The sequence below is a fragment of the Dromiciops gliroides genome, chromosome 2, assembly GCF_019393635.1.
Source record: "Dromiciops gliroides isolate mDroGli1 chromosome 2, mDroGli1.pri, whole genome shotgun sequence".
NCBI classification, from domain to species: Eukaryota; Metazoa; Chordata; class Mammalia; order Microbiotheria; family Microbiotheriidae; genus Dromiciops; species Dromiciops gliroides.
This window is the reverse complement of record NC_057862.1, coordinates 700829273-700857031: the sequence shown is the minus strand read 5'-3', so window position 1 is coordinate 700857031 and position 27759 is coordinate 700829273. Positions and strand designations below refer to the sequence as shown.

Genomic DNA, 27759 nt, shown 5'->3' with positions numbered 1-27759 from the left:
TTTAACTGTCCCCCCTCTCCCCCCACACACACACATACACACGCAGAGGCATTCTGCATTTTTCTAAGTTTATTTAAAACACTGAGCTGCTATATTGAACAAACTGCCAAAGGGAAGGGAAATCTGGGTTCTCAGAAACACACAAAAATCATTTCAAATGAATTTCTTTCCAACTCCATTTCACACTTAAGGGAACAATCCCCACCGCTTTGCAGTGAACTGTCGTCCTATATGCTTTAAGGCACTGAAGCCAGCTCCTCTGCTTGGCATCAGACTTGGGGCAGCGCTGATACATGACAGGGGCCTGCTGGCTCGGCAGGAGGTGAGCAGTCAGCTCAGTCTGGCTTGAAGGATGCGCTCGCTGAACCGCTGGTGCAGGGGCTCTACTGGGCCATTGTCACGCCGCACGAAATGCCCAGCCACTGCCACCGAGTCCTGCTCCAGGTGAGGTGGAAGTTCCGTCGAAGGTCAGGATAATGCCTCAATTATCCTTAAGAAAATGTCTTCTGTTCACCATTTGTAACTCTCAGGACAGATTCTGAAATGACCCCCATTAGGAGCAGTCTTCACAGTTGCAAAAAGGTAGATTTCTGCCCCAGGGAGTGCAGCAGGTGGGGGCCTCTTCCTCCTTCCTAAGGTGTTCTGCCAAGCCAAGGTGGGACTAAAGATGATGGGCGGGGTGGGAGCAATTGTCAGGGTCCTGTAACGGGTAGAAATGCCAGCCCTCCGATGAAGCTGCAGGTCACCCCAAGCCTCTTCTTCAGGATCTGGGATAGCTGTGTTTGGTGGGAGTCACCTCCATTTCCAGTTGCTTTGTCTTCCAAATAGTGGCTGGCAGCCATGTGTGCTTTCCTGGTGGTTTCTGGGAGGTGGCGGGCCCAGGCGCCACGGCTCCCAGAAAATCTGATGAAGGGCAGCTGGCCGTGCTACACGTGCAACAGGGCAGAACGATGTGGGGTTTACTGGCAGCATTTCCCTGGGGTCCAAATATGAGTCTTGACCCCAGCCGTACAGATTGAAGCCCGTGATGTGGCTGCACGTGGGATGCTCAGGCTTGGCCTCTGGAGCCAGAGTCCCACAAAGGGCCTGTTTATCTGTGCTCAATTCCTATTTCTTCCTCTGATTTAATCCCATCCCCCCAGGAGCCCTGCCAGCGCTCTCAGGGAGCTCAGCAGCTGCCTCAGGCAGACAGAGGGACCCTGAAGAGCCCTCAGATGAGGTCCCAGAGGGCGGAGGGACACCAGCCAGACACCCCAGGGAGTTTTGCTCAATCCCACTGTTTGGCAGTGAGTCTCCAGGGGAGGAGAGGAGGGAGCAGCTACACTTTCTAAAAATGTTCTTTGTGGAACAAATCAGATCTAAGATACACAGGGTGACCCCCCACTGCTCCCACCACCTGGCTCCCACCTGCAGTCCTGGGGAGGAAAAGAAGCCCAGAAGGCAGCTGGCTCATGCTGCCTGGGTCTCCTCTGAAGAAAGCAGTAGCATCTGCCCCAGAGGTCAGTGCAGAAGGGCCCAACCACTGGGCAATGCTTGTGGTCTGGATTTAGGGTTATGCCTCCCCATCCGGCCCCCAGCACCCCCAAAGCCTTCCTCGAGGGGCCACTCGGGGTCGGATGTCCAGGGTCAGGGCTAGGACAGGCCTGGGAGAGCCGCCTGGGCGGTCTGCCACCTCTGGATCACCACCGAGTCGTGCAGGTCTGCCTCCTCTAGGGTGAGGGTGTCATCCAGTAGCTTGAGCACAGGAAGAGCAGTGACCAGAGTGAAGGGCCGACTCCTCTGGGGGCCTTCGTGTTTCCGGATGAAGTCTCGGACGTGGCGCACCCTGGGTGAGTGAGGACGCAGAATTAACCAGCGCTTGGGGAGACCCCTCCACTGCCCGCAGCGGGCCGTGTCAGGTCCTTTCCTCTCCTCGCCAGCCCAGGCCCAGGGGCTTCTCTGCACTCCTCAAACCCGGCTGCCTCTTCCCCCACTCGGCTCCTTCTCTGGCCCCCTAGGACACAGGAATCCCCCCCTTCCTCGGCCCTCCCTCTCCGAATCCTGCCCTTCCTCCAAGGTGCAGGCCGGGCACGACCTGCTCCCTAAAAGCTGTGCTGATGCCCCCTCCCCGAATAACCTCAAATGCGCTCGCTCGTCCGTGTCATCTCCCTTCTGGAGCCGGAGCCGAGCGTAAGGCCCTGAGGGCAGGGGAGACTTCAGTCTTTGCATCCACAATGCCCAGTGTGCTGCCTGGCACCGGGCAGATGCTCAGCCCACGTGGAATTCAAACTGCCCCCGACTCTGGGTCAGAAAACGTTTGGGGATTGACCAATACTCCCCAATGTCACTGGAGGCCGCTCCTGAGCCGCACACCCCCATGGCAGCTTTTCCTAAAGGCCTCGATGTAAGCCAGCACCTCCTCTCCAGAGCTGCTTGCCTCAGTTTCTCTGAGCCCCCCCTTCTGTGCACTAACAAAAAGCCTCCTGGCTGGCTTCTTCAGTGGTTCCTTTCCTTTGTTTCTTTCACTCACAGTGTCTCTCACTACCCCTCGGCCCGACGAAAACGAAACCCAAACCAGGCCAAACTTTCCTAATGACCACCAGGCATGGCCCGACAAGGCAAGCCCGTGTCTTGGTGAAGGCTAAAGCTGCCTGCTGAGAGCTGGGCAGTCTGGCCTTTCCCAGCTCCTGTGGAGACCCCTCTGCAGGCCCCAGCCACCAGGAGGCCATTTGTATACCCCCCATGTGGTGTTCTTTCTTGTCTTCCCACCTCCTCACCAACCTGATGGGTATGGGGGGATGTCGGGTGGTGCAGTGGACTCAGCCTCAGATGCTGACTAGCTAGGGTGCCTCTGGGCGAGTCACCTAAGTTATGTCTACCTCAGTTTTCTCATCTGTAAACTGGGGATCATTACAGCACCCACTTCTCAGGCCTGCTGTGAGGGTCCAGTGAGAAGCTGTGAAGCCTGTGCAGACCCTGAAGTGCTCAATAAAAGCACTCTCTCACTTTGTCCCATGGCTGCCGGCAGCTTGGCTTTCCTCCTGAAAGGGGCTTGTTCATCGCCTGGGACCACTTCCACGTGGGCTTGTGAGGTTCCTTACGGACCTTGGACATCAGACCTCTCCTCTAAAGGTCTTGCAAAGACATAAATGCTTTGGTTCTGTTTGTGTGGAAGCTTGTTCCGTTTCTCTTGAGTGACCCTTTCTAACCCTGCTTTGGCGAAGGACTCTTGTCCACAGCGGCAAAGTGTGTGCCCTCTTTCTCTGCTCCTCCACGTTGGGGATGGTGGGATGGAGTCTGGCTCAGGCAGCCACCTCAGGCACTGACTCAGGGCTGTGGTGTGAGATCCTGTCCTAACCCCAATTTCTGCCGACAGCTCTTCCCTGTGGGGTCGGTGGCGCTGGGGAGGACATGACGTGCATCCCATTTGTCCGCTTTTTAAGCAATAATCACTACTTTGTTTGAGATCATGTCCTGCTAGGCCCCTTTTCTTCCTGCTTTGTTCAACATTTTCCTGGAGGTTCTTGACCAGGTAATTTCTCTGGGGACACGGTTACAGTGCTTTCTATTTTAGTTGCTTAATTGGTGTGGCACTGAAAAAGTACATCAATCGAGGCCATGTCACATTTATGTTGGAACAGCCCGACCATGAGCCAACACTGTCTCTAATTATGGAGGCCCATCTCTGTCCCTTACATAGCACTGTATTATAAACTCGTATTATACACTGCTTCACATGTCTAGGGAGGTGGGCTCCCGGATATCTCACACACTGGTTAGCTTTCTGAATGGAATTTCTCCTTCTTTCTTGCCTTACTGGGTTCAGACTTTCTCCTGCTTCTTTGCTGAAATGCTTTCAGTCAATTTTTCTAGCTGATCCTATCTGCATAAGTAGCAAGTTCCTTCCCTTTGGTCTCTGTGTATTAATCCCCTTAATTTCTTCCTCATGTCTTATTGCTGTAGCTAGCATGTCTCGCAAGGAAAAAAAGGTGTGGAGGTGATAGACCTTTACCCCTGATCTTACTGGAAAGGACTCTATTGTTTCTCTATTACCGCTAATGCTGGCTTGTGGTTTTAAACACCCACCTAGGGAAATACCTTCTTCCTAGAGAAGGATGCTGAGAGCTGCCCACCCAGTGCTCGATTCTTAGCTGGCCTGGTGTTAGATATATGTGGCCTGTCTATCACATCGAGGAAAAGTCTTTTTGCTGTTATAGAAGGCTGGATGGCATTTATTAAAAGCTTTGTATCAAATGAGATAATCATATGATCTTAATTTTACTGATTTGTCCATTATGTTTAAAGGGTCTCTTTATTTATTTATCTGCTTATTTATCTATTCATTCATTCACTTATCTATTTATCCATTCATTCATTCATTCTGCGGGGCAATGAGGGGTTAAGTGACTTGCCCAGGGTCACACAGCTAGTAGGTGTCAAGTGTCCGAGGCCTGATTTGAACTCAGGTCCTCCTGACCCCAGGGCCAGTGCTCTATCCACTGCACCACCTCGCTGCCCCTATAGGGTCTCTTTAAAAGGAGGAAGGCCAGGGGGAAGATGGAGCCGAGATGGCTTAGCACTAAAATGCTGAGGAGGAGGAGGGAGGCTGGTGACCCGGGAAAGGGCCCCTCCCTGCTGAGCTGATGCAGGGGCGGGGCTGTGGGTGCTGAGCACGGCGGGAGGTGGGGGGCACCCAGAGCTGCTTCCTCCTTGGAATGAGGAATCCTGGGGCCACACACAGAAAGGACTCCGTGCTGCAAACTCTGGTGAGAAGCCAAGCCCTTCTTAGGCCACTCCGGGCAGGTGAGGCCTGTGTAAAGGGCTGTGCGCTCCTGTTTCTCCCCGTCCCCCCCAACAAACCCACCTGTGAGACACATTGAACCTCTGCACGAGCCTTTTCCCGTCGGCGAGCCAGATCCGGACGCTGGTGATGGGCTCCGAGGGGTCCAAGGGGACGGAGTGCAGAGTGTTTGGGTCCTCAGCGTCCCCGCTGCTGGCCTTGGACACTATTCTTGGGGTAGCGCTATGAGAGAAGAGGAAACGTGCTAAGCCCCAGAACCTGGGCTGGGGGAGTGGGGGGGGGCGGTGCCCACAGGGACGTCTGCTACCCAGGCCCTCCTCAGCACATAGGCACGATATGTCTCAGCCCTGTGCAGGGGCTGCAGAGGCAGGGAGCCGACCACACACAATGGCTGGAATGAGTGGTTTCTTTCTTGGGCACAAGGTATGGCTCTCTGGGGGGGGAAGGAGAGGGGTCAGCCTGCTCAGCTCAGTGCAGCCCCCTGCCCCTGGGTACCCAGGCCCACCTTCCCAGCCGGTGGCCCGGCCCAGAGAAGGGCTGGAAGGCCGGCTTCCTGGACACATACACCTCCTTCTTCTTATCCTCCACCTTCACGTTCACCTCCTCCTTATCAAACATCCCCTGTAGCTCGGACGGCAGCTCCCTGGGGAAGAACAAAACCCGGGCAAGTGCCAAGCGTTAAGACCAGGCCTGCCAACGCTGTGCTGGGCCTGTTCTGGGGGGCTTCCTGGGCCCTGGGGGTCCTGGGGATGCTCTTGTGTTAGGGGCAGGAGCCCTGAGAGCTCTCGGAAAAAGCCTCACCTGCCCCAGGAAGAGGCAGCGGGGCCGGGCCTTCAGTGAAACAAGAGACTCATTGGGGAATTACACGAGGAGGGGAGCTGGCTGGGCAGGCCTGATGGGCCAAGGGGCTGGGACATAGGGGCTAGCACCCCAAGGCTGCTAGGGAGCAAGCCCGGGAGGACAGGTGTGAGCCAGGGTCAAGGGGGCGACAGGGAGCCACGGAGAGCCGGAAAGGGGGAGAGGGATGAGAGGAGGGGCTCTGGGCAAGGGGAGCCACACAGCTCCGCCCACATTCCCCCAGCTCAGCCATCTCCAGGCCAAGTGAGTCCACAGGTTCATCAGCCACCTTCTCCTCACCCCTCGCTCCGATCCATCCACACTCATCTGCACGTGTGGCCCCCTTGAGGGGAGGGAGCGGTTTCTGCCTGCCACACAGTGGGTGCTTAATGAACGTTGACTGACATTCAGTCAGGCAGCAGGTGGCACCACAGGGCTCAGAATACCAGGCTTGGGAGTCAGCAATCCAGCCTCAGACCCTTCCTACGGTGCAGTCGGTGACCTGGGCGAGTCACGGTGCCACTTTCTGCCTCAGTTTCCTCACCAGTGAAATGGGGATCATAACCGCACCCCCTCCCAGGGTCGTTGTGAGGATCCAATGAGGTTCTCACATCGATGGAGTGCTTGGCACAGTCTGGCCCCTGTCGGGGCGTGGCAACATCCACTATTTCTTCTTCTCGTTATCAGTGGGTGATCCTTGTAAGGTGCCCCGTGGCGCTATGTAAATACTCCTACCCGACCAGGGGGGCCATCTCAGCCCTCTCCCCAGAGGTGGAACGGGAGGCAAGAAATGTAGTGGGTCAACGTCTGAGTGTCACCGGGCCTCTGATCTAGAGCCCGGGGGGGCTGCGGAGTCCCAGAAGAGGAAACGGAGACCCAGGGAAACACAGCTAGGCGGTGTCTGAGGCTGGATTTGCACTCAGGACTCCTCGACTCCAGAGCCATCTCTGAAGGCGCTGTGGCGCCCCCCAGCGCCTCGGCAAGGAGAGACCGGCCCTCTCAGGGGGTCCGAGGGGGTGACCGTCAGTCCCTCATTCAAGACCCTGTATTTATGAGGCCTCCTCCCCACCTGGCTCCCCCAACTGTCTTCCCAGAGGCCGCGGCTCCTAAGGTTCTCCCTGCCCGGCTCCCATCTGGCTCAGTCCTCCCAAGAGCCCAGCAGGGGCTGCAGGGACCTCTCTCCAGGGAAGGGGCGCAGCCAGGACCCCTGCACTTTGCCTCCTCCCTCCCTCCCTTCAGATGCGGCAACGCCAGATGGACGATTCATCCCACCCACTCACCCCTTTCTGACGGCATCGAGGAACTGCTGGCTGGCCCCGTCCTTGTAACTGCGGAACTCGTCATTCACGGTGAAGCCGTTCTTCCACAGCTTAATGCTCATGTCAGCCTGCAAAGGGTCCAGGAGGGAACCTGGGGCAGTCAGTGGGACCCTCCGCTGGACCCCGTCACCCCCAGGACGTGTGCTGCCGAGACTTGCACCCAGGACATGCTGCTGGGGGCCACCTCTGGGAGGGGTCCCTGGAAACAGAACCACCCGGCAGGGGCAAGATCCTGAAACCCCAAGGCCTGCCTTCCCCCAGGGGCTCCGCCCCCAGCCCAGCAAGGGCAGGAGCTTGGTGAGTCACTGCCAAGCCCCTGGGCTGGCCATGAGGCCACCGGGCGGGATGTCACCCACGGGGTCTGAAGCCGGGGGCACAGAGCACTTCACAGAGGTGAGCCCCGCCCCCACAGATGGGAGCCCCCCCGTCCAGGTCATGCCCTCCCCGAGGTCATCCCGACCTCGAGCCTCAGTCCTTTGCCCTCCAGGCTCCTGGCTGTGCTCTGCACCTGCTCCTTCACAGGGGACCACAGCATCTTTTCCAGGCTGATCTGTCCTCAGGTGGCCTGGCCCCTAGAGCATGATGGGAGATGGCCAGGGCGCCCCCCCCCCCCCGCCCCCCAGCCTCGCTACCCACTTGTCTTCTGTCAGCTGAGGGCAAACACTCGGTGCCAACTTTCTGTGCTTCCTCCAAGAGGCTGTCAAAGAAGAGCTCGCAGTTCTTGGTGGTGCCACCATGGAGGCTCTGGTCTTCAGCTGTAGAGTCACAGACCCTAAGGGAAGAAGGGAGGGAGCCCTTGGGCTATGGGAGGGGGGAGGCCCAGGGCAGCCCCCACCATGGCTACCGTTGACTCTTTGTGCTCTGGGTGCTCCATCACAGGCAGCTCAGTCGGCCCCGGCCCCAGCTGGGTCACCCGGGCCAAGCATTGGAGCCTCCCCCGCCCGGCAGTGGGTCTACAGGTCCCTGGGACCTTCTCAAAGCAGGAAGGGCTGGGAGGGACAGGGACAGGGCACTCGTGTGCCTGGTATTGCTTGGCATGTGCCCGGCATTTCTTTTCATTATGAAAGAGTCCAGGGTGGAGACTGGTCCCCGGGGTATGACCAAGGATGCCTCTGCCCACTGAGGCAGGCGAAGGCAAAGGCCTAGGGCACCCCCTCCCCATGCCCAGTGCAGGACACAGCCTCTCTTCTGGACTCTCAGCCCACAACTGGCTCCTGCTCCATGCCCATTGACACCCCCTCCCCTTCTGCTCCTCAAACAAGGGCCCGAAGGAGGCTGCCCTGGTCGCTGCCTCGCACCCAGGGCCTCAGCAGCCCGGCCGTCCAGGCCCCTACAGCCTGATCTTCTGCAGACCCTGGGAAAGGGCTTCTTTGGCTCCCCCTACTCACCCCCATCACACAAACCCCCTGACTTTTCTGGAGGGTTCCAGGGCATGGGCAGGCGGCCCCCACATCCTGTGACTTCACTCCACACCAAGGAGGCTGGCAAGGGGGCTCGGGCAGACAGGTCTGGAGGGCCTCCGGCCTGTTAAGTGACTGCTGTGGGCGGGTAACTAGAATCCTGTGTTGTCATTGTTTTGTTAGACATTGGGGAGGTGATGTCACGACTAGTACTCAATTGAATAGAAGTGAGGGAGGGCTGGGCAGGGTCACCAGCCTCACTCTCTCCTCTAGAGCCACCTGAGACCAGCGGTAGAATATAGATCAGGACGACTGGAGATGGCCCCGGATGTTTAAGGTGATTGGGTTAGGTGACTCATCCAGGTTCATGCAGCTAATAAGTGTCTGAAGTGAGATTTGAACTCAGGTCTTCCCCAGCTCAGGGCCAGTGCTATCCACGGCCACCTAGCTGCCCCAGAAGTGTGTGTAAAGGAAGAGTAAATGGGCTGCAGGCCCACCCCAGGTCCCTCCTGAGACTGCCCGAGACCCTCTATTCCATTTTCTAGTTTGGGGCTATGCTGGGACTGAGGAAGCCATTGGCCAGCGGATAAAACAAAGTTTGGTGCTTTGCTGTTCTTGTGATAACTGACTGCTCAAAGATCTCTCAGAGCTGGGCCTGGAGTCAGGAAGACCTGGGTTCAAATCTAGCCTTAGCCACTTCCTAGTTGTGTGACCCTGGGCAAATCGCTTCGCCTTGGTCCGCCTCAGTTTCCCCAACTGTGAAATGAGGATTGTAATAGCACCTGCTCCCGGGCTTGTTGGGAGGATCACACAATATAATTGCAAAAAATGCTAGCATGGTGTCTGGCACGTGACTGGCAGAATCTGAGTGAGGAGGGACCCCAGAGGTCACGGAATCGAATCCCTCCCCTCCTAAAATAGGGAAGCTGAAGGAGGGAGGAACAACCTGTCCCTCCCACTTCAAAGCCAAGCACTGGCATCCTGTCGTGACCCTTGGGACAGAGACATGAAAGGAGGGTGCTCTGGCCCGGCACAGCGTGGTCTGCACTCACCAGTCTTCTCGGACGCTTTCCAGCTTCTCCACCTCTTTCATCCTGCTGGCCCCGGCTGCAAAGTTCAAGCAGAAGCCACAGTCAACAACAACCAACCCAAAGTCCATTTGATTCATTTCCCCAGAAGAGAAGTGCTCAGAGGTTCTCAAGTAAAAGTATTCACAGTCACAAATAACAAGGGAAATGCTTGTCCAAACAGCCCTGAGGCTTCACCTCAGGCCCTGCAACTTGGCAAAGACCAAGCAACCTTCAAAGATGGAGGAATGGAGGGGAGAGAGACACACCACTACATTGTTGGTGGAGCTGCGATGGGTACTACCATTTTGGAATTATGCAAATAGACTCCACTCCTTTTTTTTTCTGTTTAGAATTTTATTTTCCAAATTACATGTAAAAACAAATTTTGACATCAATTTTTAAAAAACTTTGTGTTCCAACTTCTCTTCTTCCATCCCTTCCCACTCCCCACCCCAAGAACTCAAGCAATTCAATATAAGTTATACATGAGTTAGACTCCACTCCTTGGGGATTTATACCACTGATAAGAAATTCCCTTTATACGCCAAAATATTAAAGAGCATCCTGTTTTGTAATAGCTGACTTTGCTCTGCCTTTTTTTCCCTCTGTATTCATCACACTCATCACTTTTTTTGTGTGTGTGGGGCAATGAGGGTTAAGTGACTTGCCCAGGGTCACACAGCTAATAAGTGTCAAGTGTCTGAGGCCAGATTTTAAAGTTAGCCCAACCAAGCCATGCCTCTGTGCTATGCCTTCTCCCCATGAGAAGTCCAAGGACTTCTCTCTTGGTTTCCTTTCCCTAGCACCTAAATAAACTACTATTTTACTCTAATTGGAATTGTGTGCAAGAGGGTGTAATTCTTTAAAGAGGAATTCCTAAGGACCCCTATCCCAAACCCCAGCTCGGTTTCCCCATAACAGTACCTAACAGGGTTAACTGAGAAACTAAGGTTTGTGTTCTCATGATAACCAAGAGGGTTTGTCCCTAGCAACCCTCACCATCAACAGAGCCAGGTCACAGAGACCCTAACTAATAATCAAGAACTGAAATGTTTAAATTAGATGACAGGACACCTAGAAATCAGGCCTAAGTAAAGAGAGATCAAAAACACAGAGACACTCTGACTTTGGCAAGTTGAGGTATGTTTGTAGGAACATGTGCAGAAAGGACCGAATGTGTCCTTAGGTTCACCTTAAGACATGTAAACTCCCAAAACACCACCAGGGAAAAAGGTACCCACCTGGGGTTGGCTTAAGCCCCCAGAAACTCCAAATTAAGATAGGCCCTCCCCTGTACCTCCCTAAAGTGGAGATTAGGATAATGAGATGATCAATTATTTTCTGATTATAAATGAGAGGGAAATAACTCCTCAATCATACTCTGGAACTCCGAGGCGGTGATGTGTCAAAGGCTCATTTATTGCCATTCTCGCAAGAATGGTCACCCACTTTGCAGCTGGTGGGTGCAAGGAATGGGAGCTTGAAGGCCCCATTTTAACCCTCAGGCCCTAACTTGAATGGACCCTCCCCTTTTTCATCATTGGTGGACTACTCAAGGGTTACAATCTACAGGCTGATAACTACAAATTTAAGGAGAACAGACTGATCCCCACCCACTCCACCTGCCCAGGCAGGTGAATTGCCTGGGGCTAACCAATCATTGTCAATTCCAAACTCTTGATCAACTTATAGACTTCCCCCCACCTCTCCCCAAGCACACTATCTGCTCCCAATAGTTCCCTACATTACTCCCTGGACTTTATGTCATTATGTAAAAGGATCCATCTACATTAAGTAGCTTCTATTTAAAGTTAAGTAGTATCTATACTTAACTCAGGAGCAATTCTAAGATTTCTTTTGTTAAAGGCTCATTTACATTAAGTTCCTTTTTTTTTCTTTTTGCATGGCAATGAGGGTTAAGTGACTTGCCCAGGGTCACACAGCTAGTAAATGTCAAGTCTCTTAGGCTGAGATTTGAACTCAGGTAGTCCTGAATCCAGGGCCAGTGCTTTATCCACTGTGCCACCTAGCTGCCCCCATATTAAGTTCCCTTTTGTTCTGTTACCCCATAAAAACCCTGTCCTCGGTTCCCATCTTTGGGTATTCCTAGCTTCTGGCTTTGCAATACTGCGAGCTATAGTTCCTCTGCCCCAATAAAGACCTTATTTTCTCCTATATTGATTGTTTCCCTAATTTACAGCTTAACAGTGCAAAAACTACCTAACCGGAAAGAAGTATTCCTAACCCTAATTTCCATAATTATTCTTTGGGTTCTTAGCCAATGGGCGAAGTGACACAGGGAACATTTCTTCAATCTTCCCTTATATGGACACGGCCCAGGAGAGGACCCAAATGAGACCAGCTCAGGGCTCCTAGAACCATGTGATCTTGTTTGCTGGAGGGGAAGGAGGGGGACTGAGATCATTGTCCTCAAGCAGGTCTGGAGGAGTGTCATTTGAATGGTGACATTCCCCTTTCTCCTTTGGGTGCACTCTTTGTGGTCACTCCCAGTATTGCAATAAAACTTGGGAAACTGTGTCACTGAGTCTCGTCATTCCTTGGGAATGCTCCATGATCAGTTTGATCCCCTTAATTCCATCCCGCGTCACCTGCACAGATCTGATGAGCAGGTGGGTCTGCACGGACATCTCAGGCAGTCCCAGGGCAGGCCCCCGAGAGAAGGCGGAAGGTGGAAGGAGCCAGGAAAGCCCCTTGGGAGACGGAGAGGGAGGGGGGTGGTTCATGAAGCCGGGTCTGGGTTTGGAAAGAGCTGACGGCCTTCACCACACGCACTTAACTTGTTCCAAGTGTTGGCTCCTGGGGAAAGCCAAGGTGGGGTGTGTGAAGAAATTAGGGTGAAGTGAAAACAAAAGATGAGGAAACCAGGATTAAAAAAATTACATGAGCCTACGGCTAAGAATAGCACTACCCTTACAGGTCAAGTGGGGTAATAGGATATAAGCCGCTAGAGTGCTGGAAAGCAGGCCTCTAAGTACACAGAGGCTGCGGCAGCTTAGGAAATGGGGTGGCGGTGCAGTGGGTGTGGGTGGGGCCAGAGGCCTCTGGGGATCAGGAGGAGGAGGGGGAGGGGAAGGAGATGGAGGAGGAAGAGGAGGGGGAGGAGATGGAGGAAGAGGAGGGGGAGAAAGAGGAGGCAGGAGGGGGATGAGATGGAGGAGGAGGGGATGAGATGGAAGAGGAGGGGAAGGAGGGGGATGAGATGGAGGAGGAAGGGGAGGAGGGGGATGAGATGGAGGAGGAAGGGGAGGAGGGGGATGAGATGGAGGAGGAGGGGATGAGATGGAGGAAGAGGGGATGAGATGGAAGAGGAGGGGGAGGAGGGGGATGAGATGGAAGAGGAGGGGAAGGAGGGGGATGAGATGGAGGAGGAAGGGGAGGAGGGGGATGAGATGGAGGAGGAGGGGATGAGATGGAGGAGGAAGAGAGCTATTCCAACAATACCCAGCAGTCTAGAAGATGAGCTCCTAGGGCGGTCCCCATGGAATCCAGATCTGGGGAGTACCACACAGGGGTTCAAGATTCACCCTCTGGTGCCTTAGACAGAGAAGTGTCAGAGTGGGAGCACTACAGCAGGGGTCCTCAGCGCCAAATGAAATCACCACTCCCACCTCACCCTATAGGGAGGCTGCAGGCTCTCAGCACAAAGCTGAAGCCAGCCCCTTTCTACACCCCCCCCAGAGCAACTCTGGCCACCACTTACTGGGAGACCTGGTGCTGTCCACAGCCCAGTGCTAACCCCCCTGTCCACGGTGCTGATCCAGCTTGCATAAAATAGGGGCAACCAGATTATGGTATTGGTCCTTATGAAAGTGGGAAGGAGGCAGGGGAGCTTTGGAAAAGAAAACAAACACCCATCTAGTTATACACTGAAAAGTCATTCTCCATAATTCCAGGATTAAAGCCTTAAATGGATTTAAGAAACATCCCAATCCAACCCAAAACAATGCATGAGCTTTTCCAGCAAAATCTGATCTCAGCAGGTAGGGGCCCCTTTGGGCGACTGCTCTGGTTCAGAGCATCCTACCCCGCAACAGTCTAACCAGCTCATTGACTTAACCGAAGTGTGAGGGGCCTGCAAGAGATAAACTCTGGGGAAGCAGGGGGGCCCACCCATTTGAGGGAAAGAACAAGGGCTCGGACCCCAGAACTCCACAGCTTTCACGCTGCTCCTGGGCCCATGGGTCACACTTCCCTCCCCACTCCTCAGGTAGTCAAAATGGAACTTTACGACCTTTAGTAAGATCCGCACAAAAGCAGGAAAACCCAGCTGTCTTCTGGGGGCACAAAGACAGAAGGAGAAGGAGTAAGAGGGGGGAGGAAGTGGGGGTGAAGGGGACGAGGAAGTTAAGGAGGAAGATGGAGTTTCCATCCTGGTCTGACTCCTCACCTCCTCTGAGAGCCACTTTGCATGGGCAGTGTTGGAACCTCACAAAACCCCTGGCACTTCTTAAACTCCCACTCTGTGACAGCACATAGAGCTCAAAGGAGCCACTGTGGGGCTCCAAAGCAGCCCTGGAGCGTTAAGGGCTAAGTGGAAGTACACGGGTCACAGCAGGAGGGCTCCGTCGCCCAGTCAGTCCCATTCTCCAGATGTGGCCTCAAGGCCCTGTAACCCCCGGGAGGACAAGAATAGGCTTTCTTTTTGTATTCCTAGCCCTGGCACATGCTAAGGGCTTAACAAATGCTTGCTGACTGACTACTTCCCCTGAGATAGATCCAGAGGGTGGCAGCTAGGTGGCGCAGTGGATAAAGCACCAGCCCTGGATTCAGGAGGACCTGAGTTCAAATCTGATCTCAGACACTTGACACTTACTAGCTGTGTGACCCTGGGCAAGTCACTTAACCCTTATTGCCCCACAAAAAGGAAAAAAAAAAAAGCGATAGATCCAGAGGACCAGAGAGGGTCCAAAACTGCCTGCAGAGCATCTTCTTCCTCCTTTGCTCCTACTCTGAAAAAGTTGGGTTTTCTTGCGCCTGTCAATGGTCATAAAATCAGACTCCGAGGCAGAAAAGGCCCTTTGTACCAACTCCCACTGGGCACCGGGCCTGACTCTCTGTAACGTCCTGCTCTCTGGGCCTGAGGAGGGAACAACTAACTCCTCTTCCATGGGCCAGGCTGGCTGGAACATCGGGGTGGCGCTCATCCTCCCATTAAGCCTTTCTTCCTCCAGGCTAAATCAAAATCCCCCTGCATGGGTGGGTAGGTCTGTTGCCTCTCCTAGCGACCTTCCAGGTGGACAATGTCCTACCTTCAGAGGCTGGTAGGGCTATTGTCTCTCACCGAGGGGGATCCTAAGGCAGGTGCCCATCTGTAGGGCTTGAAGGCCAACAGACTTCAACCTCGACCTCAGGAAGGCCTGGCTAGGCTCAGAGAGTGCACCACTGGCAGGTGTTTCCAAGCTGCCCCCCCTTACAGGGGAGTGCCTCTCTACCACCCAGTCAACCTTATTCAATAACCTTGTGTTTCCAGGTGGGTGGTGCTGGAACCCCAGCCAAAAAAGCCCTCTTCGTGCCAGAGAGCTTGAAAGGCCACAGGAGGAGAGGCAAGAGTGGAAGGCTACTGGGTGGTGGTGGGTACCCTGATCAGACTGGACACAGGACAGAAGAGAGACAGGGCGGGCGCTCTGGGCATGGAGATCAGTCCTTGAAGCCCTTCCTTATCCTGGGGGGAGGGGGGCAGCAAACAGGGCCCTTGCCTCCAGAGTCCCCGGGGTTAAGGCTGCCACTCCTCTCTTCCTTTATACTGGATCTGAAGATCTCCTTCATCATAACCCTAAGATTCATCTCATTAGAGTCAGTCCAATGTTCTACCCAGTCAAGATGACTTCAGATCCTTGTGTCATCTAAGCTGTGACAGCGGTCCCTGATAAGGAATAGGAAACAGTCCAGGGCCAAGCACAGAGGCTGGGTGCCCTGTTGTTTTTCAGTTCTTCATCGTACCCAACTCTCTGTGACCCATTTGGGGTTTTCTCTGCAGAGATCCTGGAGTGGTTTGCCATTTCCTTCTCCAGCTCCTTGTACAGATGAAACTAAGCCAATGACTTGCCCAGTGTCTGAGGCTGGATTTGAACTCAGGTCTTCCTGACTGTACTAGTACCTTCCCCTGCACAAAGTGATTCTCCTAAAACAAAGGTCTGACCGTCTCCTCAGTGAAGTCCAGTGGCTCCCTACGACCTCCAGGATCAAATACAAAATACTTTATTTGACCCTCAAAGCCCTGCACACCCTCCTTCCCCATCCTTTCCAGCCACTGTGCTCCTCCTCCACATTTCTCAGTGTTCCCGGCCTCCCGGCTGTTCTCTGAACGAGACCCTCCAGCTCTTGGCTCTGGGCACTGGCTCTGGCCCTTCCCCATGCCTGGAATGCTCTGCCTCCTGGCATCCCTGGCTCCCTTTAAGTCCCAATTAAAACCTCCCCCTTCTGTTGATTATTTCTTGTGGGTTCATTGTTGTCCTTCATGCTCAGAGGATGAAAATGACATCACTGTGGTGGGGTCAAAGTACAACGTGTCTGCGTGTGGCTGCTCTGTCCAACGGGAGCTTGGCAGGGTTTACCACATGAACACTTGGAGTGGAGATGTCTCCAGATCTGCCCACCTCACGTTCCCGTGAAGCTCTTGCGATTCTGCTTTGTTCCCAGAGCCAGCACTTTCTTTGACGAGGGCATGCCATGCTGGGCGGTCCTGTGCCAGGGTCTCCCAATCAATTCTCAAATTCTTTTGAGTTACCTTGAGAGTGTGCTCATATCCCTTCTTGAGACCTCCATCTGAGCTCTCTGTAAAGCAGTCTTTCAAGCAGACGTACATCTGGCATCTGAACAATGTGGCCAACACATGGAGCTGCACTCTCTGCAGAATCTGGATGCTTGGCAGTCTGGCTTGCAAGAAGATCTGTGTCTGGCAGCTTATCTTGCCAGGTGCTCTTTGGAATCTTCCTAGAATATTCAAATGGAAGCCATTCCGTTTCCTGGCATGGGGCTGGTAGACTGTCCAGACTGCATGGACATACAACCATGAGCTCAGCACAAGGGCTCCATGGACCTTCAGGTGGGTAGGCAGTCTACCATCTCTTCTCTCCTACACTTTCCTCTGCAGCCTCCCAAACGCTGAGCTAGCTCTGGCAATGTGTGCTAAGCATCCTGCTAAGGTAAGTAAACTTATCCACAGCATCCCATATTTCTTCATTTGTTGTAACTGCTGGTTCCACATAGCGATGGTGTGGTACCAGCGGGTGGAGAAACTGCTTTCTGGTGCTCTTAGGCCAAAATGAGCACAAGCAGCAGAGAACGGATACATATTTTGTCGCATCTCAGTGGCAGAGGCTGCACTGAGCGAGCAGTCATCTGCAGACAAAAAGTCACTCACTGACCCTCCCTCCACTTTAGTGCTGGCTTGGACGCCTTTTAAAGTGAAATAATTGGTCATCAGTATGGCAGATGACCCTGATGTCCTTTTTGTCCTCATCGAAGGAGTCAGACAACATGGTTGAAATCATCATACTAAAAAGCAGAGAAGCATGCACACAACCTTGTTTCACTCCATTGGTGACTGGGAAATCAAGAAAGCACCATTCATCATACAGAATCTGGGCAAGCATGCTGGGTTTGTTTTTTCTTTTAGTGAGGCAATTGGGGTTAAGTGACTTGCCCAGGGTCACACAGTTAGTAAGTGTTAAGTGTCTGAGGACGGATTTGAACTCAGGTCCTCCTGACTCCAGGGCCGGTGCTCCATCCACTACACCATCTAGCTGCCCTGCAAGCATGCTGTTGTGAGCCCAGAGTACAAGCCTGACAAACTTCCCCAGAAACCCAAATTTTGCCATAATTTCCCAGAAGGCCTCTTGACTGACAGTGCCATAGGCCTCGGTCAGATCAAAGATCATTGCATACAGACCTCTGTTCTGCTCCTGGGATTTCTCCTGGGTTGTTGGGCAGCAAACAAAATACTGACCATTCCTCCACCCTTTCTGAAGCTACCCTGGCTCTCAGGTAGACAACCATCTTCCCAGTGAAGAATCAGCCTATTAAGGAGGACTCTGGCAAGAGTCTTGCCAGCAATGACTAAGAGAGAGACCCAGGCCTCTCCCTGTGATTGTCACAGGAGAAATCTATTTCTTTTCTTGTTTAGAAATGGACAACGGATGCGTCCTCCAACTCCTGGGGTACAGCCTCCTCTTGTGATATAACCCAAAAGATTTCAGACAGCTTTTGTACAAGCAGTGGAGCCAGACCTTGTAAATCTCAGCTGGAACAGAAACAGCGCCAGGTGCTCCGCCAGATGAGAGGAGTCTAATGGCATTCAAAACCTCTTCTTCGTTTGGAAGTTTGGCTAGAAAGGGATTGACTTCAATCTGAGGTATGTGGTCAATGGCTTCAGCATTAATTGATGATGGTTTGTTGAGAACAGTATGGAAGTGTTCAGCCCATCTCTCCAGCTTCATGCCCTTAGCACTAATCAGTGTGGCTCCATCAGCACCGAGTAGTTGAGATGTACCATATGTCTTTGGCCCACAAATAGCTTTCAGGGCATCATAAAAGAACTTTGAATGGTTACTATCAAAATAAAACTGAATTTCTTCTGTTTTCTTTCTAAGCAAAAAATCCTGCATCTCTCTAAGCTTCACTTGCACTTTACTTTTAATAATACTTTTTATTTTGGGGTGAGGCAATTGGGGTTAAGTGACTTGCCCAGGGTCACACAGCTAGTAAGTGTCAAGTGTCTGAGGCTGGATTTGAACTCAGGTCCTCCTGACTCCAGGGCTGGTGCTCTATCCACTGCGTCAAATAGCTGCCCCTGCACTTTACTTTTTTTTTTTTTTTTGGTGGGGCAATGAGGGTTAAGTGACTTGCCCAGGGTCACACAGCTAGTAAGTGTCAAGTGTCTGAGGCCGGATTTGAACTCAGGAACTCCTGAATCCAGGGCCGGTGCTTCATCCACTGCGCCACCTAGCTGCCCCCTGCACTTTACTTTTGATGGAGTTAAATGCTGCCTTCTTAGAGATGGATGAATTATCCTGCTGGTAAACCCTGTGGAGTTCTCATTTTTCATTTAGCAGCTTCTAAATTTCTCTATCATTCTGGTCAAACCGGAATGATGTCTGCAAGTGTCCTGGTCCAGAAGAGTAAATGCAGTGTTGTACACCAAATCTCTGAAAGCTGCCCACTCCTGTTCTGCTCCACTGTTACAAACCCTGTGCTCAGCTTTCTCTCCAAGTTAGCAACAAACTGTTCCCACTCAGAGAAGCATTGCAATCTTGGCATTAAGTCTTCTGGTAGTCACCTTGCCTTGGGGCTCCTGCTTTTGTCGAATGTGAATATTTAGCTTGGAGAGGAGAAGTCCATGATTGGTCCAGCACTCTGTGCCACACGTCACCTTCATCACTCTCACATCCTGTCTGTCTCTTCTCCTTACAATGACATAGTCTATTAAATGCCAGTTTGCTGCAAGGGTGCATCCATGAAGTTTTACTGCACTTAGGTAAATAGAAGACAGTGTTGGTGATGAGGTCCTGACATGCACAAGTCTTCAGTAGTAAGTGACCATTGCTGCTGCTGTTTCCAACTCCATTCCTCCTGAGGACTTTCTGTCAGGTTGGGAGTCTGTGCCTTCTCTGGCATTAAAGTCGCCCAGAATTACAAGCTTGTCCTCTTTTGGCATATTGGGGACCAGGGTGTCCTGGTCTTCATAACATTTTTTTTGACCTCATCAGGGTTTTTCATGGTGGGAGAATGATGATGGTGGCTGTCACCCACTCCTTTTGGGAGGCATAAAAGCTTGTTGACTAGGTTAGTTTTGATGGCAAAACCTATGCTGGCTTCACTGCCCTCCCTTTCATTGTGGCCATTCCAAAAAAAAGTGTATCCAGCTCTGACTTGGGTGAGCTGGCCTTCCTTGGCCAGTCTTGTTTCACTCAGGGCTGCTCTTTGGATGGGATCCCTGCTGAGTTCTCTCACAAGAGTTGTATGTCTTTCAAGCCTACTGGATTGTGTTGTGCATAAGTGTGTACCCATGCCATGTACCGATGGTGACTGGAATCATCTTTGCTGCAGTTTTTGTATGTCTTTTTGTGTTTTGATGGCAGGATAGAACTCCCCATCTGCCATGGGAACAGGTTAGGGTTAGGTTGGGTGAAACAGACAATTTTTAGGGCACCTTTTCTAGCCCCTTCTTTATGCTGGCAGTGAGTCGTGCTTCAAAAAGGCTGCTCAGGCACCTGGGGGCTACCAGCTGCCTAATCCCTCTGCTGCTTGGGTGCAGTGATAAGACAAGCCTATGGCCTGGGTGGCCACATGGCAGGGCTGTGACAACTGCTCCCAGTGTAGCCACACCTCCTGCTTTGTCACAAAACTTTGAGGTAAGTACAAATGGTAAAAGTAGGGGTGATATCTTTTGCTTCATGCAGAAATTAGGTGTACGTGAGGCAGAGCTGCTCAAAGCTGTTGGCCTGAGTCACTGAAGTCCAGTGGCAGGACAAAGGTCTGAATGATGGGCAATGCCCCCGAGATACATCGGGTGGTCTTGACCAAGCTCTAAGTGCTTCACAGTGCCTGCTGTCTTCATGGTCAATGGAACAAGCTGTTCTCATCCACCCATTCTCACGGTAGAAGTCTTCACACGCTTGGGGTGGACAGTCTTCTAACTCGCCTGTTGGTTTGATGACTCTTGGTCCAGCCCATCGGCTGAGATGCTTTACCAGGGTGTGGGCACTGTGCATGCTACCACTTCCTGGAGGCACAGGAAAGAGTGGGGTGCATCAGGTGGACACCAAAGGTGGAAAGCAGCCCTGAAAAGGGCTCAGCAGCACCCCACCAGAGGCACTGGTCTTCCCCAAACATCCCTATAGCTCAACTATTTCTTTTTCTTTCTTCCTTTTTTTTTTGTGGGGCAAGGAGGGTTAGGTGACTTGCCCAGGGTCACACACAGCTAGTAAGTGTCAAGTGTCTGAGGCCGGATTTGAACTCAGGTACTCCTGAATCCAGGGCCAGTGCTTTATCAGCTGTGCCACCCGGCAGCCCCCCTCGGCTATTTCTTTTATACAGCTTGCCTTAAGTGCATTTGTATCTTGTCTCCCCCCTTAGGATTGTGAGCTCCCTGAAGGCAGAGGCTGTCTTTGCCTCTTTTTGTATCTCCAGCACTTAGCACACTCAAGTGTCTGGCGCAGAGTAGATGCCTAACAAATTTTCACTGACCGACTGACTGACTCCTCCTTGGGTCTGGCCATGTTATATGGTCCAGCCCATCCCTCTCTTCTCACCCCACTCCCCACAAGAATAGGAGAGACGGGGCGGCTAGGTGGCACAGTGGATAAAGCACCGGCCCTGGATTCAGGAGAACCTGAGTTCAAATCCGGCTTCAGACACTTGACACTTACTAGCAGTGTGACCCTGGGCAAGTCACTTAACCCCAATTGCCTCACCAAAAAAACAAAACAAAACAAAACAAAAGAACAGGAGAAACAATAACAACAATAATAGCTATCATTTATATAGACGTTGAGGTTTGCAAAGAATTTTACAAATATTTATATCTTTTAATCCAGTGAAATGCTTCGATGAAATTTAGGTAAGGTGCTAGTAAAATTTCACATTTAAAGAAATGAGAGGAGAGTATGCAAGGTAGAACAACAGTTGGCAGAGAACCCTGAACAGAAATAGACAATTTCAATTATGTGAAATTAAAAAGTTTGACACAAACAAAATCAATGCACCTCAGATGAGAAGGAGACTGACAAGTGGGGGAAAAACCCTTACCAATACTTGTAAGCAGGGGCTACGTGAGGCAGAGCTGCTCAAGAGACATATGGACAGATATAAAAGCACAAATACAAGCTAGATATCACACAAAACGTAACATAAAATGCACAACACACACGGGTATCTATACCCGCCTATGTGCATATCTGTGTATACACATTGTATCCATGTGTGTATGTGTCCAGGGGCTGCCCCCCCCCCCTTGCCAACTACTAAAAACGCCACCCGTGGAGATCAGCACAACCCTGAGGTGTCCCAGCAAATTCTTGAGAACAGAAGCCGCAGGACAAAGGCGAGCTGCTGGTTGGTAGAGTGACGACAGGGACCCAAATGCCCCCCTTTCCCCCCTGACCCCAAGATTCGGAAGACAGACTGATGTCAGCCAGATAGTTTTCAGAGACCCGAAGCAGCTGCTGTCAGTGGGGGAAGGGATCTGAGCCCTGTGCTATAGAGAACATGCTGACATAGAGACTACAGAGAAGCACGGGCCGGTGTAGCAGGTACAAGGTGGGGGGCTGAGCAGAGCCAGGAGAAGGGATTCCTGATGGCAACACCAGAAATGGAATGACCACCCAAACATCTAAGGATCCAGTCTGGCCTCGAACCAGAAAGGAGACTGAGCACCTCTTTCCCTTCAAGGCAGAGGTGGGGGACGACGGGTGTGAGATGCTGAATGCAGGCTGAGTGGATAAAGCACCCACCCTGGATTCAAGAGACCTCTCTTCTTTTTAGTCATTGCTTTAAGGAAGGCATCCCTGGGCAGGGAAGGAAAGAGTAGGGGATGCATTTAGAAAACAATGGTGACAGAAAAACCAAAGACAGCAACAAACTCATTTCAAACACTCGGCAGAGACAAGAAAAGGAGGAAATGGGGGGGGGGGTTGTGGGCAGCCAGGCTCGCAGATTCACTATGGGAAGGGCTAAAAACATGCTGAGCTCCTGAAAGTAATCCTATGAGGGGCACTCAATACCCTTCCCTGCTGTGGTGGCTTCCTCTGGACTCTCCAGTTTATCAACACCCTTCAGAAAATGTGGCTGCTCCAGGGGTCCCCATCTTACAGTCTGGAGGACCCGAATCCTCCTCCTGCCCCCAGGGTCTCAGCTCATTCCTCTTCTCTGTGTCTTCCCGGTTGGGGATCTTGTCCAGGCCCTAAGCCCCCATCATCCCCTCTCTCCAATCCCTGGGGTCTCACTGCCCTGCCCAGATCCCTCCTGTGCCTCCCCATGGCCCATGTGACCTCCCCTGTGGGTCCGCCCTTTGCCCCCCACCCTCCACATGCTTCTTCTGTGCCCGATGAAGCAGGCACACCCCACCTTGGCCCCATGCCTCCTCCCACGCCCCCAGCCAGGTGGGGCTGTGGAGAGCATAGCTCAGGGCAGGGAGCCGGAGGAGGTCTGGTGGGGAGGACACGCTGGGGTACGACGGGGTGCCTGGACCTTGCTGGTGGTCTCAGAAGGGGCAAGAAGGGTGCGAGGAGCTTCTCGGGCAATCTGGGAAGCAGCCCCCTCCTTCCCCTCCAACTCCTGGCTCGGGTTACGTACAAGGATTGCGGTCGTGCGGGGCTGGGTCTGTGCCCGCCTGCCCACCCACCCACTGAACACCTGGGAGTCCCTCCCCATGCCTGGGACCCGGCACCGACCCCTCCCTTTCCCCAGCAGTCCCCTCCTCACTCCAGATCCCCTCCCCAAGCCTGCTGCCTGAGGGAGGTCCGGTTGGCCCAGGGACCCTGCCCCTCCCTACCCCAGTCGGCCCAGGGGCCGGCACCCCTCACCCTCCCCCCGGCAGCCCCTTCCTCACCCCAGATCCTCTCTCCACCCCCGCCCGGAGCGCTCACCGGCTCGCGGCCGCGTGCGTGTGCACCGCCGGGACTCCCGCCCAACTCTCGGAGCCGATTTCCCGGACCTGGCCCTTCCTCCTCCTCCTCCTCTTCTTCTTCCTCCGGGTTCTGGGCTGGACGTGCACGAGCGTGCGCCGCCCCAGCGGCGGGAGCGAGCCCGCGGGAGCGAGCGCGGGGCAGGCCCCCCGCAGGGGAGGGTCGGAGGCCGGCACCCCCCAGGGAGCTGGGGGCGGGGTGGGAGCCCGGCTGGGTTCCAAACCCCGGGTTCTTGGCCCAGTCTCTGCTCAGCTCTGGCCGCGGCCCAAAGGCTCAGTAGTCTCCCTCCCCAGACGAGGGAGGGCCGGCCTAGGGTGACCTTCGGCCGACTAAGCGCCGGCCCCCGCTGGCTCAGGCCGGGCCTGGCTTTGGCTTCCTGCTCTGGGCAGGACAGGGCGGGGAGAAGGGCCGGCGGGGAGGGGGGCGGAGCCCGTGAAATCCACAGAGCCTGGAAACTGACCAGTGTTGGGGAGGGGGGAGGCTGCACTGAGGGCCTGCCAGGAGAGGGTGCCCTGCACAGCCGGGAGGGGCGCGGGGAGGCTTCCGGGGAAGGAGCGAGAGCTCTGTTTGGGACATGTCGTGTGCCAGATGTCTGCCGGACGTCCAGCTGGCGATGTCTGAAAGGCGGCTGGAGATGAGAGAGGGATTGGGGAGGGAAACAAGATCGGAGAATCATCAGCATTAAAGCGTTAAATCCCAGGGAGCTGATGGGATCCCCAAGGGAAGCAGGCTAGAGGGAAAAGAGCTGGGAGCTCAGGACGGAGCCCGGGGGCCACCCACGATGAGAGGATCCAGTCAAGGGGACAGAGAAGGAGCGGTCCCTGGAGAAGGAGCACGGGGGAGGGGGTGTGTCTGTCCTGAGCTGCGAGGGATGCCGGAGAAAAGCCTCACGGATAGTGGCAGAGAGGGCGAGGAGAATGTGGGTTGGCAGAAGGTCGCTGGATTGGGCAGCTGTGCTCTTTGGTCACTTGGGTGGGAAGTCGAGGTCGGAAGCTGGATTGCAAAGGGTTAAGAGAGCACAGGCGCCGGGTGTAGAGTTAGCCTTCTCCAGGTTAGTCAGAAAAGGGAGGAGGAATATGGGAAAATAGCACGGAGGGTGTTTTCAGGCCGGGGAGACATGGGCAGGAGGGCCGGAGCCGGTAGAGAGCCGGGATGATGGGAGTGAGGGGGTGGCGCTCTCTTGGAGAGGAGCTGGGGGGGAATGGCCTGACTGTGTGTACAGTAGGTACTTAATACTTGTCTGTTGACTGACTAGTGGGATGACTAGACACAAAAGGGAGGAGCTCCCTGGCTAACGGAGAAGGGAGAGCGGATTTGGAAGGGAGTGGATCTTTGGACACCCTCGCTCCCTTTCTAGGAGCCAGCTCAGAAGTGATTGGATTTTGCCCCTCCAGCCAGGGCTCAAGGCATCTCCCCTGGAGGCCCGTGTCCTTTATGTGGTCAGACACGGTGAGGCTGTTGACAAGAGCATTTCAACCGGATTGGTATCCCGTGTAATTCCCTGCCCTCCATTTTGTGCATCTAGACCCATGGTTCCGAACAGGGGTCAGCACAGGGGTCCACAGGCTTCTCCAGGCCGACTAACCCAAGAACAATTGAGACCCACTGTGCTAGAGACGCTTCGGGCGCTGACCACGGTAAGGAAGGACAGGGAACGAGGTGCAGTCAGCCTCCTCGGCATGTGTCCTTGTGAATGAGCACAAGGGCGTGGATGAGCCAAGAGAGCTGAAGAGAACGGGGCAGGGGGAGCATCTCCAGCACAGGCCGGGGCCCTCCTTCAGGGCTCCGGACTGATCCTTTTACACTGTCAGCTCGAGGGCTTGCACAGGGTCAGCCCTTTCACAGCGCAGACTCCGACCGAGGGACCTGAGGAGTGTCTGGGGGTGCCCGGGGCGGGGCAGGCGGGGGCGGGGGCAGGGCTCCTGCCACTGGGCTCCTCCCCTAAGCCTTGGGTTTCCCTTCTGTAAAAGGGGGGCCTCGGTCTCCCCGGTGACACCTTCGCCCTGGGGTGGCCAGCTTCTTCTGGTTCTCTCCTGGCCTCCCGGGAGGCGAGCGCTGCCCTCTCCTACTCCGGACCCCCACGGCCGCAGCTCCCCTTTCCCCTCCCCAGGCCTGTTTTCGGCTCGGTCGGAGAGGCCGGGCCAGGGCCTCCCGCAACCATAGAGACGCGACGCTCCCGGCCTAGAGCGTCTCCCGGGGGGGGGGGGGCGGGGCATGCAGACGCACACGCACGCCCCTCACGTCGCAGGCGGCGCGCACGCACATTTTCTTCGCTCCGTCCGCTGCGCGCGCAAGCCGGCCCCCGTCCCTCCAGCTGACGCAGCGCGCACGCAGGGACGCGGCACGCCGTCACGCAGGCCCGCACGTCCGCACGCCTCCAGGTCCCCCGTCCCGTCCCGTCCCGTCCCGCGGCCGTCGGGAGCGCGCGCGCCAGAGAAAGGGGAGCGATGGCGGCTCCGCTGGGCCGCTCCCGAGGCCGCTGACGAGGCGGCGCCGCCGGGGCCGGGCCGGGCCGGGGCCTGCGCTGCTGCCCAGCGCCCGCGGGCCCGAGCAGCGAGGCGAGCCGGGCCGGGCCGGGCCGGGGCGGCCATGGTGAACACCCGGAAGAGCGCTCTGCGCCTCCTGGGCGGGAAGGCGGCCGGGCCCGGGGCCGGAGGGGCCGGCGGGGGGGCCGGCGGCGCAGCCGGGCCCGGAGGCGGGCACTTCATCTCGTCCCGCACGCGCTCCTCCAAGAGCCGCGCGGCCGGGGCCAAGGCGGGGGCGGCCGGAGCCGGCAGCGGGGGCACCGAGCTGGACGACGCCCGGGTAAGGAGCCAGAGCCCGGGGCCGGGGCGCTTCCTCCTCCCCTCTGCCCCTTCTTTCCTCGGGACCCAGAGCCTTGGCACCCCCTTCCCCCCGGGGCCCCCGCGGCGGCGTCAGGGAGACCCCGGGACAGCCCTCCTCGGACACCCCCCCCCACCTGTGGCTGCGGGCGCCCCCGTGTGGGCGGCCGAGCGCCCACTGCACAGGCCGGAACACTGAGGCCTGGAGGGCGCAGGCGGCCGGGGCTGCTGCTCGCTGCCCCCGGGGGGGGGGGGAGAGGAAGGGGGGAGGAGGAAGGAGAGGAGGAAGGAGAGGAGAGGGAGAGGAAGGGGGGAGGAGGAAGGAGAGGAGGAAGAAGGGGAGGGGGAGGAAGAAGGGGAGGGGGGGAGGAAGAAGAGGAGGAGGAAGAAGAGGGGGGGGAGGAAGAAGAGGAGAGAGAGGAGGAAGAAGGGGAGGGGGGAGGAAGAAGAGGGGGGGAGGAAGAAGAGGAGAGAGAGGAGGAAGAAGGGGAGGGGGGAGGAAGAAGAGGGGGGGAGGAAGAAGAGGGGGGGAGGAAGAAGAGGGGGGGCGTTGGCATTTGGAGCCAGGCTGGGCCGAGGCTTCACCGCATGTTCTGTTCCCTTCTCCAAGCCCATTGCCCGCCCGCACCTGTGGGGCCGTCAGGCGTTTGCCTTGATCTCCTTGGGAGATCCCAAGGCCTGCGAGAGGAGGTGCTGAGGCAGCCGCTTTCCCCCGGGGTGTGAGGCAGGATTCACACCCAGGGCTTCGGGGCCCCCTAGCCCCAGCGGCTGACCGTTTCCAGACGGTTGTGCCTCCTTCTCTGCCTTCCCAAGCTGCCCTGGCTGCTTCTGTTTCCCAGAAGGGCCACTGTGAACTAACGCGAAGGGGTTGGGGAGCAGGCGACCAGCCCAGGGCTGAGCTTGGTGGGTGCCAGGAAGGAGCGGGCATTCCACCTGGGGGTGGCAGCGGCCTGGCCCGCCGTTTGCAGTGATCACAGGAATGCTTTTTTTTCTGGTTCCGGCATCGGAAAGGGGCAGAGCCAGGAGGCTGCGGGTAGGACAGTCAGGGAGGCAGGGCTGGCACCCCGTGCCCACCAGACTGGTCAGGAGCGGGAGCTCTGGAGAGGAAAGGGCTCGGACCCTCTGCAGGTTTTGCTGGGCCCTTCTCTCGTTCGTGTCTCTGGGCCCTTTCAAAGGGTTGTGACCAGTTTGCCATTCCTCGTTTTCAAAAATGTTTGATTGGCAGCTTGATTTTCCCCATCACCTACGTTTCCTGCTGTGTCTTGGTCCCTTCCCACTCCCAGAGAGGGAACTTTTATGGGAAGAAAGAATAAAAAAGAGCCCCCCCAACCCCTCCCCCAGCCTGGCCAAAGTTAAGCCATTACTGGTTACAGGCAGGGTTCCACACCCAAGCCACCTCTGCAAAGAAGGCGGAGGCCGGTGCTCAGTCATTAGTCTTGCAACATTCTCCTTCACTCTTTGATTCTTTGGGTTTATGTTGTTGGCTAATTATTGTTTTCCTGGTTCCTTGGGCTGTCTGCCAAAGGAGCGCCTTCTTCAGGGGACCTCTCCTGCTTATTTCTCCCCTCCAAAGTTCCCTTCGCTGGGTCTTGGATTTTCCGCATTTCGGCTTCCTCATAGACAGTCAGCTCGTCCAGGGCATCTTCTCTCAAGCACAAATGCCTCCTTAGGTCTCACCTCTTAACATCTCCTTCCCTTCTCCATCTTGACCCCTTTGGTGAACCAGTTGAACTGCATTCTCTTCTCTCTTCTCTCCAGTCCCTCACCCTCTGTCGCTGGGCTAGCCTCGCCAAGCCTCAGCCTTGCATCACTTTGCCTTTGGTTCTACCCACACACTGCTTATTGACAATGGAGAAGAAACCAGGTTGACTGGCTCCATTAAGAG

General features: G+C 55.0%; 2 protein-coding genes across 3 annotated transcripts in view; one reads left to right on the top strand and one right to left on the bottom strand.

The window, feature by feature from the left end:
- Positions 1 to 61: 61 nt before the first annotated feature.
- Positions 62 to 23444, bottom strand: UBXN2A (UBX domain protein 2A). Its single transcript, XM_043985659.1, has 7 exons — positions 23014 to 23444; positions 9389 to 9443; positions 7573 to 7708; positions 6898 to 7004; positions 5286 to 5423; positions 4844 to 5002; positions 62 to 1825 (listed from the first exon to the last, which is right to left on the bottom strand). The coding sequence occupies exons 2-7, from the start codon at positions 9427 to 9429 to the stop codon at positions 1633 to 1635; spliced, it is 774 nt and encodes a 257-aa protein (XP_043841594.1). The 5' UTR covers positions 9430 to 9443; positions 23014 to 23444; the 3' UTR covers positions 62 to 1632.
- A 2156-nt stretch (positions 23445 to 25600) lies between these two features.
- The window catches only part of ATAD2B (ATPase family AAA domain containing 2B), a 101162-nt gene continuing 99003 nt past the window's right edge, over positions 25601 to 27759 (top strand). For both annotated transcript variants that reach the window (XM_043983983.1, XM_043983982.1), the window contains exon 1: positions 25601 to 25857. In XM_043983983.1, coding sequence (XP_043839918.1) covers positions 25642 to 25857 — 216 coding nt within the window. In that variant the 5' untranslated portion in view covers positions 25601 to 25641. The remainder of the gene's footprint in view (positions 25858 to 27759) is intronic.